Source organism: Lissotriton vulgaris, chromosome 10 (genome assembly GCF_964263255.1).
Source record: "Lissotriton vulgaris chromosome 10, aLisVul1.2, whole genome shotgun sequence".
Classification (NCBI taxonomy): domain Eukaryota; kingdom Metazoa; phylum Chordata; class Amphibia; order Caudata; family Salamandridae; genus Lissotriton; species Lissotriton vulgaris.
The window spans coordinates 281,589,782-281,601,941 of record NC_141698.1 but is presented as its reverse complement, the minus strand read 5'-3'; the positions used below and the strand labels follow the sequence as shown (position 1 = coordinate 281,601,941).

The window sequence follows — 12,160 nt, the reverse complement described above, 5'->3', positions numbered from 1 at the left end:
AAATACGTCAGATAGGAACCAGGAAAGGGATACTCGAAGAAGCAGGTCCCGCCTAGGGACACTCCCGGACATTTTATGTACCATAAACATGGCTTAGATGCCATACTGTACTTAGACTTATGGGTTGACTACACCAAAGATCTGGAAGAGAAATATAGATGGCCTGTATCAGGGACATGGGATGCTGATTGCATCATGAGAGTAGAGGAAGCATTGTGGAAAAAGAAAGCCAGACAATCCCAGAAAGATGCCATAGAATTGTGGCGTAAAGAAGCGCATAGAAAAACAGAGAAAGAAATTAGAAAAGCAGAGAAAAGTAGAGAAGCATCAGAAAAAGCCCAAGAAAAAGAGTTACTAGAAGAAGGCGAACGAGTTAAAGCAGAACAATTAGACAGACAAAGAAATGCCCTTATTAAAGGCATGTATCCCGTTCTTGCCGAGGGCCTACCTAAAGTGACCCCGGAAGTACCCTGTAACTTGCCGCCACCATTGGTTCCAACTAAACTCCGTCATAAACAGACCGCAGCAGAAATTTTCCTTTCTTCTTACTTAGATGATACTGTCCCAGAGTATGCAAATACAAATCCTCCTCCAAATATTCATCCTCACAACCCTGTTAATGACGCGATTCCCCCCACTGTTCCTCCTGCCATTGGTCCTGGCAATCCTTTTAATCCACCTGTAACCCAGGACCAACCTACATTACCTACACCTACTTTACCAGCACCAATATTACCAGTGCCAGTGCATCCTGCAAGCCCCAGCGGCTCACATCTAGGAGCTGCAGGAGGGGGTTTCTCCACCCCGCCTCAAGTAAAACGAATATCATTACGAGACTTAGCACTGGAACAAACGCCAAAGGCAACATACGCAAATCTTAGAAAGAACCTTACTGAGTGTATATATGATCCAGTACCGGGTGAGGACTCATTGGTCTTACACTCACTACGATTAAGGCGCGTTGCAGATTATTTGATCACTTTACCAGGCGTGAGAGAGAAATTAGACAAGATATATCACTTCATTAGAACGGGGGAGGGACCAGAAAGTATACAGGAGGCCATGGCACACAGAAAGGTGGAAACTCAACGCATGATTTTACAGTTCTTGATAAATTATTAGATCAGGGAACAAGATCAACCACACAGAGAAGTAACTAGACGTATGTTAAATTGGAGTGATAACATAGCGGTCGGAAAACATGATAAACAAAGTAGTGTGGAGTCAATGAACAGGAAAATCCGTAAGGAAATTCTTGACATACGTGAGAAAGAACGGGCCTTGGCACAGGCCGACGAGAACGAAAACGAGAAAGAGGATGAAGTCTCAGAAGACGAGGATATAGAAACTGAGAACCCTAATAGAATAGCGTACGTAGGTAGGGCGAGACCCTTTGACAAACCCATACGCCCAGAATATAAGAAAAGTTTTCTTTCTCCCATACCAGAACAATGTTCTCTTGAACATCTATTCCAAGCCACTGATAAAGTACTGAAACAACGAATAGGTTACAGTGAACTTAGTACCATGCATGAACAGGAACTAGCCCGGTCAGCAGTACAATGGGCTGGCAATACTAGCGTATATAAAGATGACATAGTAGCGCAAACATTTTTTAATCTTTCCCCAGACGAGCAGCGACTAGCTGGTATGTACATGATCCAACATCTCATTACGTTGTATGAGAGTCAGCATTCTGATCCAGGTCCCTTATATAATATATTGGAAGAGTTACTCCTTGGTAGATGGAGAGGCCTAGGTACCGATTTAATTAATGTCATTCTAGAACAGCGACACAAATACAGGACTTTCCTGACTCCACATTTCGTTCCTGTTCCACCCCCAGTAAGGAAAACATTTTACATAGACAGACAGAATCCCTTACGAGAGGTTCATCCCGTTAGAGATACTGGAGGTACCCTTCATCGAGTATTCGTGTACACACCCTTGACGAAAATGGAATTATTGGAAATGAAAAAATTTGTGCCCTGTCATGATAAAAATCCAGCAGGGTTCCACCGTGAACTGAAAGACATGCTCCGCATGGGAGAGTATACATATGCTGATATACTTAAAATGTTAAAAGTTCTGTTGCCTGCAGGTATTTACGAAAAACTTAAGGAAAAAGAATGGGAGGTGGGAGAGAAAAAGATTAGTTGGACAGAATTAGAAGACGAGGAAAATACACGAACCCCTGGTACTGGCCTCGGGGCCAAAGCTAAAGAATTACCAGAATTATTAGTGCAGGTCTTGCCGAGGTTATTGACAACTAAAAAGGAAGACTGGGATGCTATCTCAGCCTGCAAACAGAAACAAGACGAAGACACTAGCGATTTCTATTCCAGATTCGAGAAATGTTTCATTATTAATAGCGGCCTGAAAACAAGTAGTGAATCATATCCACATCTTTTTGTGACCAAATTAGTAGAGAATTCCATACCACAAGTTAAAAATAGAGTACTAAAGGTTGAGAGTACCTGGCAAGCAAATACCCCTTCCCAAATGTTGCAAATGTTACAGTACCACCAAAACCGGATTAGAGAAGAGCAAGAACACGAAAAGAGACGTATGAAAGACACGAAAATGAAGGTACTAGTTGCTCAGTCTGTCCCAGCGGATGGTCACAAGAGGGGTACGGCACCGACCGGTCATTCTGCAGCTCCTGTTAAAGGGACGTGCAACTATTGTAAACAGCCAGGTCACTATATAAATGAATGTACCGTCCTGAAACACAATATAGCTACAGGCAAGACGAAAGAAAGACCGCGTCCTCCTAGACAGGAACACATTCCACAGAACACGCAACCTCCTCAGAACACCCAACAGACAGTAGCCGTACCCCAGCCTATAGCTGCCACACAACATGTTACACAGCAAATGTACCAGTATGCTCAGTCCGATTACCCAGATTATCAACAGTACTCATGAAACGGCCTAGAGAGGGAGGTTGGCTTGCCCCTTATCGAGGTTCCTGTAGATCAAGAGGGTCCCTATGTACATAGTCAGGTATTAGGGAAAGACAGAAAATTTTTGATTGACACAGGGGCGAGCAGCACTACCATCAGTCATGACGAGGTTCCAGGGGCACCCCTCTCAGGCTCAAGAAATATTTCCCTGGGATTTTCAGGAAAGCCTATTGTTAACGAAGTGTCAAAACCAGTTTCCCTAGAAGTTGGTCCATTGTCTCGCACTACAGACTTGTTACTTACGAAATCATGTCCAGAAAACTTGCTTGGTATAAAAACATTGAAAGAACTAGGAGCAGTGATTTGTTGTTCTCCGGAAGGAGTGAGATTGTTTTTACGTGATTTTAAAGGACATTATGTGTTAAGAGATTTTGACCCAAGATTACAGGATGTACCACAGCATTTATGGGCGCAAGGTCCAACTGATGTAGGTTGCATGCACATCACACCTTACCGTGTCACTCTTAAACAAGGAGTTGTACTGCCCCGAATTCGACAATACAAGTTACCACCTGAGGCTGTAGCGGCCTTACTGAAAATTATTGACGAACTCATTGCACAAGGAGTGGTTGTAGAAACTGACTCCAATGTGTGTAATTCTCCTATCATCCCTATTCTTAAACGGACTGACCCGAATGCACCACCGGTCTACAGACTGGTGATTGACCTTTGAGAATTAAACAAATGCATAATACCCCAGTACCCTGTGGTCCCAGACATTTCTTCCCTATTGACTGCCATTGATTCCGAAGCTGCGTTCTTCACTGTAATCGATCTCAAGAACGCCTTCTTTAGTGTTCCCATTCATCCGGAAAGCCAGTATCTTTTCGGATTCTGTTTAAATGGCCGAAGCTTCAAATTTACGCGAGCTCCTCAAGGGTTCACAGAAAGCCCTAGTATTTACAGCCAAGCACTGAAACGACAACTAGACTGTATTCACATGCCTACTGACACTGCCCTACTCCAGTATGTTGACGATCTATTGATTACAGCACGAACAGAACGAGATTGCGAACGTACATCACTGACAGTCTTGTATTTTCTGGCCGAAAAGGGGCATAAAGTGTCCCCTTCGAAGCTACAATTCTGTGCCCAGCAAGTGCTTTACCTTGGACACTTGCTGTCCAAGAGGGGTAGACAGTTGACACCCGATCGTATCCAGTTAATTGCACATCTTCCACAGCCCAAGACACAAAAGGAAGTACAGGCCTTCATTGGCCTCACCTCTTACTGTAGACAATGGATTCCTCAGTATGCATATCTAGCGAAGCCACTCATACAGTTGACAACACAGGAGGCAGCGACTTCGACTGTCCTCCCTTGGACTCAGGAACATACACAAGCTTTTGATGAATTGAAGAAAGCTCTATGTCAAGCACCTGTTTTAGCGACACCATGTTACAGCAAACCTTTCACACTTTTTGTCACTGAACGCGATGGCACAGCATTATCTGTTCTCACACAAGATCAAGCAGGAAAACACAAGCCTTGTGCTTATTTTTCTAGTACATTGGATCCGGTGGCCCAGGCTCTGACTGCGTGCCTAAAATCAGTTGCAGCAACAGCTCTAGCAATCAGACAAAGCGACTCCATAGTGTTAGGACATCCCCTGACAGTACAGGTCCCACACTCAGTGGAAGTTCTCTTAAACAGGACACAGACTCAGCACTTGACCATAGCACGACTGACAGGATATGAACTGACACTGTTTCAGCCACACAGAGATCAGACGTTGCAACATATTAAACCCTGCTACACTGTTACCTTCGATTACAGCAGACCCTACACCACATGACTGTGTGGAAGTCATTAGCACCATGACGAAGCCAAGACAAGACTTGACAGACATTGCATTACCCGACCCAGACCTGACACTTTATGTGGATGGTTCATGCATGAGAACAAGTACAGGAGAGTTAGTGGCCGCATATGCAGTGACTACTGAAACTGAAGTCATAGAAACACATCGTATTGACACCCTGTCTGCTCAAGCAGCAGAGCTCGTCGCTCTGACCCAAGCCTGCATACGAGCCAAGAACCTGAAAGTAAACATATACACAGATTCACAGTACGCATTCGGAGTCGTTCACGACTTCGGTGTTCTCTGGCAAGAGAGAGGTTTTTTGACTTCTCATGGAGCCAAGATACAGCATGGTCCCCTCATTCAAGCTCTGTTAGATGCAATACACTTACCTACAGCCATTGCCATAATGAAGTGCAAAGCACATACGAAAGTTACTGACACCATTTCCCAGGGTAACGACCTGGCAGACCGAACAGCCAAGCTTACAGCTCAGACTCATACAGACATTCCTGCTGACACGACAAAGACCGAAGTACCATCACTGTCGAATTGCATGACAGTCAGGGATCCCACACAAGATGTACTCGACATACAGACACATGCTACTCCAGACGAAATCAAGAAATGGGCTGAACAAGGAGGGGTCCAGACAGATCAGGGATGGATGAAAAAGGGGAAAGCCACATGGTTTCTCCCCGACTCTATGGTTCAAGTTATCATTAATACAGCACATAGTCCGGCACACTTAGGAGAAAAAGCTATGTTAGACCGTATACAGAATATTTGGTTCAACAAACATTTACGTGCAGCAGCAAAACAGAAAGTGCGTACCTGCATGATCTGTTGTCAGTTCAATCCAGGCAAAGGCATTCCCGTGGAACAAGGTGGATTTCATCCTCCTGACCATCCTTTTGAAGTCCTCCAGATGGATTATATCCAGATGGACAGATGCCGAGGATTCAAGTATGTCCTCTTACTTGTATGTGCCCTATCCAGATGGACAGAAGCGTACCCAGTTCCAGATTACACTGCCGTGACCACTGCCAAACAGTTGGTCCGTGAATTCTTCCCGCGATACGGCTTGCCCCGTGTCGTGTACTCAGATAATGGACAGCCATTCTCGTCCGAACTGATGAAACAGGTATCACTCCTGTTAGGGTACCAGTGGGAATTTCACTGCGTACGACACCCCGAAGCAGCTGGTCTCGTTGAGAGACATAATCAGACTCTGAAAACACGGTTAGCGAAGGTCTGTGCAGAAAAAGGTGTAGATTGGATGGTAGCCCTGCCGGTTGCCCTCTTTTACATGCGTATGGTAGCTCATTCCAGAACCGGACTATCTCCTTATGAGGTTGTCTTCGGTCGACCACCAAATATGTGGGGTACGCCTATGCCGCGCAAGATCACCGATGTTGATAGTAATATGCTGACAGATTACCTGGCTTCCTTGATGTCTGCACTACTCTCTTGTCGTTCACAGGTCGCGGCTGCTTTCCCGGACAACACCCAAGGGAAACCGCATGAAATCGTTCCGGGTGATCTTGTGTGTATAAGGAACTTTGACCGCTCAAGCCCTCTGGGGCCCAGGTGGCGGGAGCCGAAGCTGGTGTTGATGACCACGAGGACCGCAGTGAAAGTTGAGGGAAGAAAAGGCTGGCTTCATTCCAGCCACGTTAAACGTTTCCATAGACTGTGTCCAGAGACATTTCCCAAGGACTGCCCTGATTCTGATACTGACACTAAACTCCCTTTGCTAGAAAAAACTCTGCAGCAGGAGTACAGAACAAAATTACGGTCTAGTAAGTCAGACAGCGTTTAATTGTTTAAGTCCCCCTCGGGTGAAGCGGTTAGACAGGTTTCTGACATGTATGAGATAGACCCAAATAGTGAGAGAGATAGACAGAAAGTCAAGAAAATCAAATACTGTAAAAACCTACATAGTAGATGCATAGTTACATTGCTTTTTATGTTTTTTCTGAGTATTACGATCATATGTATAAGCTGGACGTTACATGTTTTCTTTCCTCCTCTTGGTTCCCATGTACATTCTTCTTTCAATGAAACTATAGAGCACACATTCAGTGACCTGCCACCTCACGAACTATCCTATCGACTAGCAATGCGCAACAACACTTTCATTCGTATGTTACACCATTCTCACCAGACCAGCAATGTCACGAATTGCTGGGTATGTGGCCGACTCCCACCTTATCAGAAATACAAGGGAGCTCTGCCCCTCTTTCCCTATCCGTTTTCACACAATGGTTCGTGCGGAGCATGGTTTGCTTTAATGTCCTCACTAGGCAGTAAGTCCACAGTTTCCCAGAGCAATTGGATATGGGGAGACCTGAATACAGTTATGAATAAAGCCTGTTTCCCCGACAAAAACGGTCTTCCCCAAAGGACAGGGACCGATCTAGAAAATGAAGTGTATAATTTAGGTAATTTTTCCCTTAACCTCATGATTCTGAACGTCCAGTCCGAGACTAATTCGGACTTACCGTTTATAACAGTTTTACCCGTGAAAGGTGAATTATGCGTTAGGAAAAATGGTTCAGTACACCTAGGACACAGTGATTGTAATACTGTGGTCGACTTTAGTGATAAAGGAAAGTCTACTTTCAAAGCTTCACGCCATTCTTATTTTATTTGTGGTCAGACAGCTTATGTACGTCTGCCCTTAGATTGGGGTGGAACATGTTATATTGCGTTTCTACTGCCACCAGTCTTTCTAGCCCCATCCAATTATCATCAAGATTCTCGAATCGTACACGTCAGACACAAGAGGGAGATCGAGTCCCCAATTGTCGATCAGACTGAGACAACATTGGAGCAATATACAGATTTCAATAAAGGTTTCTTTTTCTTCATAGGTCCCATCCAAAATAGTAAATTAATACGCAGATTGACCAGAACCCTTGAAGCAGTAGTGAATGAAACTACTTCTGCCCTAGGAAACCTAACCGAAGAGCAGTCTGCTATGAGACTTGTTGTTCTTCAGAACCGCCTTGTTCTTGACGTCATTCTGGCCCTAGGGGCGGGGCTTGTAGAGTGATCGGATCCAGTTGTTGTGTGTTTATTCCTAATAACGCACCATCAGTGTATTCAGCAATAACAAGGCTTCATAAAATAGCTCACCAGATACACCAGAATCCGAGGACCTGGACTTGGTCCGGATGGCTCTGGAGTGTGATATCAGCCTGGGGATGGAAAGTATTGTCGTTCCTAGGACTAGTATTCCTTGTAGTATTCAGTTGCTGTCTCTGTCTGCAATGTGGGCCAGCGATTTGCGGCTTGTGCGCCACGTCTTGTATTCCCCGTCCACGTTCACGTTCCCGTGCCCGAATGAAAAAAGACGAGCAAATGATGTTATATGAACAGATAGATGGTCTCATGAAAATAGATATATCCTAAAGGGCGGATTAGGGGCCAATGAGGAAATAGAAATTTTCAGGTATCCAGTGTGTCCCCCACTCGCACCCTATCCATGCACCCGTGCCCCATGTATGTCATATAATTCCCTTCCCATGTCTGCCATGATAATGCCTCTGCATTTCCGTCTAATGTTAGCATGTCAGTTAGTGAGCTCTCCATGTATAAAGTACTGATTCCGCATTAGGGCCTACGTTTCCAATGCATTTACATGGTGCACTTTTAAATAACGCGAAGCACACGTTTTTCTGGCTCAGTCGAGCCAGGCCCTTAATTGAGGCCCCGAGCCTCTTCTGTCTCTGAAAGCTGCAGTTTAGGCATGCATCCCTGACCTCTACCTTACTTCCTGCCCAGCGAAGCGGTGCCCGGCTCGGCCTGGCCTGCCAAGATGGTATTTTGCCTACAGTTATCTGCTCAGTCTCCGCAAAAACACATTCCAGTCTAGTGAAATAGGTAAACATATTGCCGGCTGCAGAGCTAAGGGCCCTGCCTCCCTGTCTCCTTGCAAGTGATTTACCGAACCCGTTGCCATGGTAGACCCATGGCCCCCGTACATTGCATGAAGAACCATATGCACGCACTAGCATTCAGTATTGAACGGCCTCTGCCCGAGAGACCTTTTACTTCAGACAATACATCCTCCAAACACAAGATATCAGATATGCTATAGGTACAGGTCGTTCTGACATCCCAGACACCAGACTCCTCTACTAGTGCTAAAGTCAAGCCCCCAGCTCTCCCCAGTTACACGTCAATACCACGTCATGCTCAGTTGCGCGCGCATATGTGGTAAAGGTTTCTGCTGACCCTGCAAACTTACTCTTTGCATCCACCCACTTGTGACACTTCTGTGACACATCCAGCACACACCTCCGTGTACGCCCCTGTACACGCCTTCTCTTACGCCCATGTGTTCTTATCTCTCTCTTTTCACTTGTTACGCCTACTGTATTCATTGTAATTGCACCTCTTTACTATATATAATGTGTGCTGTTAATAAAATGTTGAATATCCCTTCCTGAACCTTAGTGGTGATGGAACCCGATGTCCAGTGACTCGAGCCACTTAATTAAAGCCCGTATGACTCAGATACCACGGACTCTGCCTCTCATTTATTGAGCTATCCTATTGTCATTTAATGTATAGAAAAATAGTCCCGGTAATTTTATTTACCACAGGTGGGTCAAAGAAGCCGACATGGAAAGAACCTTAGACAGGGCGCAATTTTATAACTTGGAATTATGCTTGCTAACCTGATGCTTGCCCAACGGCCAGACAGTGGCACCACATTGCTGGACCTGGCACTAGTAACGGCCAAGGGAACTATAGTGATGTTCTGGTTCTCGCCATAAGGTCTGCCCCATAGAAGGTAGAAAAGCATGGTGGAAAGAGAGGATAGCCATGCATGATGAAGAGAGACAGTTGACGATTGCAGATCTCTTCGTGGAGATATTGAATTCATTTGAGGAGTCTAAAGAGTAACCCCTGCTCTAATTAAGTACAGGGAACACAATGGTGGGAGATATAGACACTAACACAATAGGTGGTGAAAAAGCTGAAGGACACTGGCTGCTTTTGGTAATGGCAGAACTAATAACTGCTGAAGAAATGACAAATTAAACTAGGCATCCAGTGGTATTACGTTTTATGTTGGATAGTTAAGGTTTAAGACTGTAAGTAAAGGTACTAATACCTCAACACACTGGAAGGTACAGCCCAGAATGCATGAGAAGCCTGAGGGTCTCTTCAAAGGGAGCTTGCATATGTGTTTTTAAAATTATCGTACTTGACTTGCTGTATAACTACCGTAAAAATATATATTTTTTAAAATCAATAAATAGAGCTGAAAAAACAAAAATAATCTTTAGTTTGAAAAATAAATGTTTTGCAATGGCCAGGCTACTTACTGTCATCTCAGGCATATGAATCTTGGCCTGAACAACTAGATTCTCCAGCGGTGTGCGGAGGATTTCAGGAACTTGGAAATCGTCCATTTTCTCAAGCCGGTCTCGAGTGAAAAGATGGTAAGAGAAGCCTGGCTGGCAGCGCCCAGCTCGCCCTCGTCGTTGTATCACATTAGATTTCGATATCCATGTTGTTTCCAAGCATGAAACCTTTAAAAAATTTATTTTCATGATCATTAAACAATTATAAACTCTTTTTATACCATCAAGTAAAAAATAAAAAAAACATTCTTGAGACTGCTAAATTACAATCAGGCTCCAATAACAGCAGATCCCAAAACTTACCACTTCTCATCCGGACTTTCTGAAGAAGATTTGACCAAAATCATATAGACAAAGATACTGCACTCATCAACATCATCATCAAAGTTCTTTATTCAATTTTACTAGTAAAATCATAAAAGACATAGGATATCATTAAAAATGTACATACAGGATGCCATAGTCAAAATTGTTCATGTTTTAAAACCCCCACCAAAAACGTTCAAGAAAAAAGCAAACAGAAGGAGAATTTAAAAGCTGTAAAAACAGTACAGCAGGCCTAACATGGGCACAATTCATTGGCTTTAGAAATGGAAACTAAAACTTGTACCGCAAGTTATTGTATTTTGGAGAAAACATAGTGAAATGTAAAGTATCTTTAATTGTTGTATTGTCACAATCACAGCAGGGCAAGTACAAGTACAAGAAACAGCCGTGATTAGAGGAGATAAGGGGGGGAAATAAATTCAACCTGAAATGGGTAAACAGATGACGTGGTTAGCGTGTCATATTCCATGCTAAATATGGTTCTATGGTGCTAACAGTTTGCAGTAAAATTGCATGCCGCATAGAGTGTTTCATCAGTGCACAGTCTTCGCACTTTTGCAAGCTTGTCCCCAAGCGCAGTTGTAGCCTTTTTGCCCACAGAACGACTTAAAAGAGAGGGATTGTCATACAGATCTGTCCACCATAGGGGCAACACTTTACCTGCCACAAACGCCAGCCACAGGATCAGGGAAGATTTTTCCAATTTTAAACGGTCCTGCAAAATTGATCAACTAAAACTAAGTTCCTCCTTTAACCAAATCGAGTTCCAAAGCTTGAATGGGCCAAGGCATAGCTGTTCGATGAGAAAGTCTAAGCCTAACTCCTCATGTACAACTTCAGAGGGTATACTTTGGGGGACTACTAAAAGACCTCTTAAAAAAAAAATCAGCTACTTGGAGAGGGGCAAACCGTCCATAACCCCATAATCCTTTATGTAGCTCATTAAGTGCATGCACTTGGTCCTGTAAATTTCCAGGACCAATTGGATGTGAGTGTGTCGGAGCAAACAGGAGAAACCTTTAATGCTGAATGTCATCCTATTTAAAGACAAAACATTCTGGCATATAAGTGAGTGTCCATTAAACTCAGAGTCTAGTAAAAACCTAAAATACTTGAAGTTTACAACCTGACTGATGTGTTGGCCTTCTAGAGGTTTCATCGTTTTAGTATTACGGGGGAGGGGGCAAATTTCATAACGTAGGACTCCGAGAAATTTGTCGACAAATCAAGGCTGCCCATAAAGTTAATAAAAATAATAAGAAGTGTTTGTAAGCTTTTAGCTGTACTGGCAATTAAAACAGTGTCATCCGCATAGAGCAAGTCGGGTATAAGACGACCTCCTGCTTTTTGGAACGTCAACATCAGGTACTGTCAAGGCTTGCTCTATGTGCTTTTCTGCCTGCCTGCCTACCCGTGGTGTTGAGGGGGCTTTTCTGCCTGCCTGCCCATGGTGTTCTCTATCCGCCCACATCTGCTTCTACAAGAACCCCTAGTGGGACGTGGGTCCCAAGGGCAATCGCCGCCACTTCCACGCCATCCACGCTGATTTTCACACTTTGGGGTGGACTCCAACCCCCAGAGTGCACCGCTGGACTCCGCAGCTGCCACGAGTGAGGGTGAGACGGGGCCAACGCGCTCATAGCGCAGCCTCTCGCGGGTCGTGCGCGGGACGTAGCCCGGACGAA

The 12,160-nt window shown here is 44.4% G+C and overlaps 1 protein-coding gene across 2 annotated transcripts in view; it reads right to left on the bottom strand.

Moving 5' to 3' along the window:
* Positions 1-12,160, bottom strand: part of DHX30 (DExH-box helicase 30) — a 1,000,138-nt gene that overhangs the window by 284,473 nt on the left and 703,505 nt on the right. For both annotated transcript variants that reach the window (XM_086941023.1, XM_086941022.1), the window contains one exon: positions 10,110-10,316. In XM_086941023.1, coding sequence (XP_086797149.1) covers positions 10,110-10,316 — 207 coding nt within the window. The remainder of the gene's footprint in view (positions 1-10,109; positions 10,317-12,160) is intronic.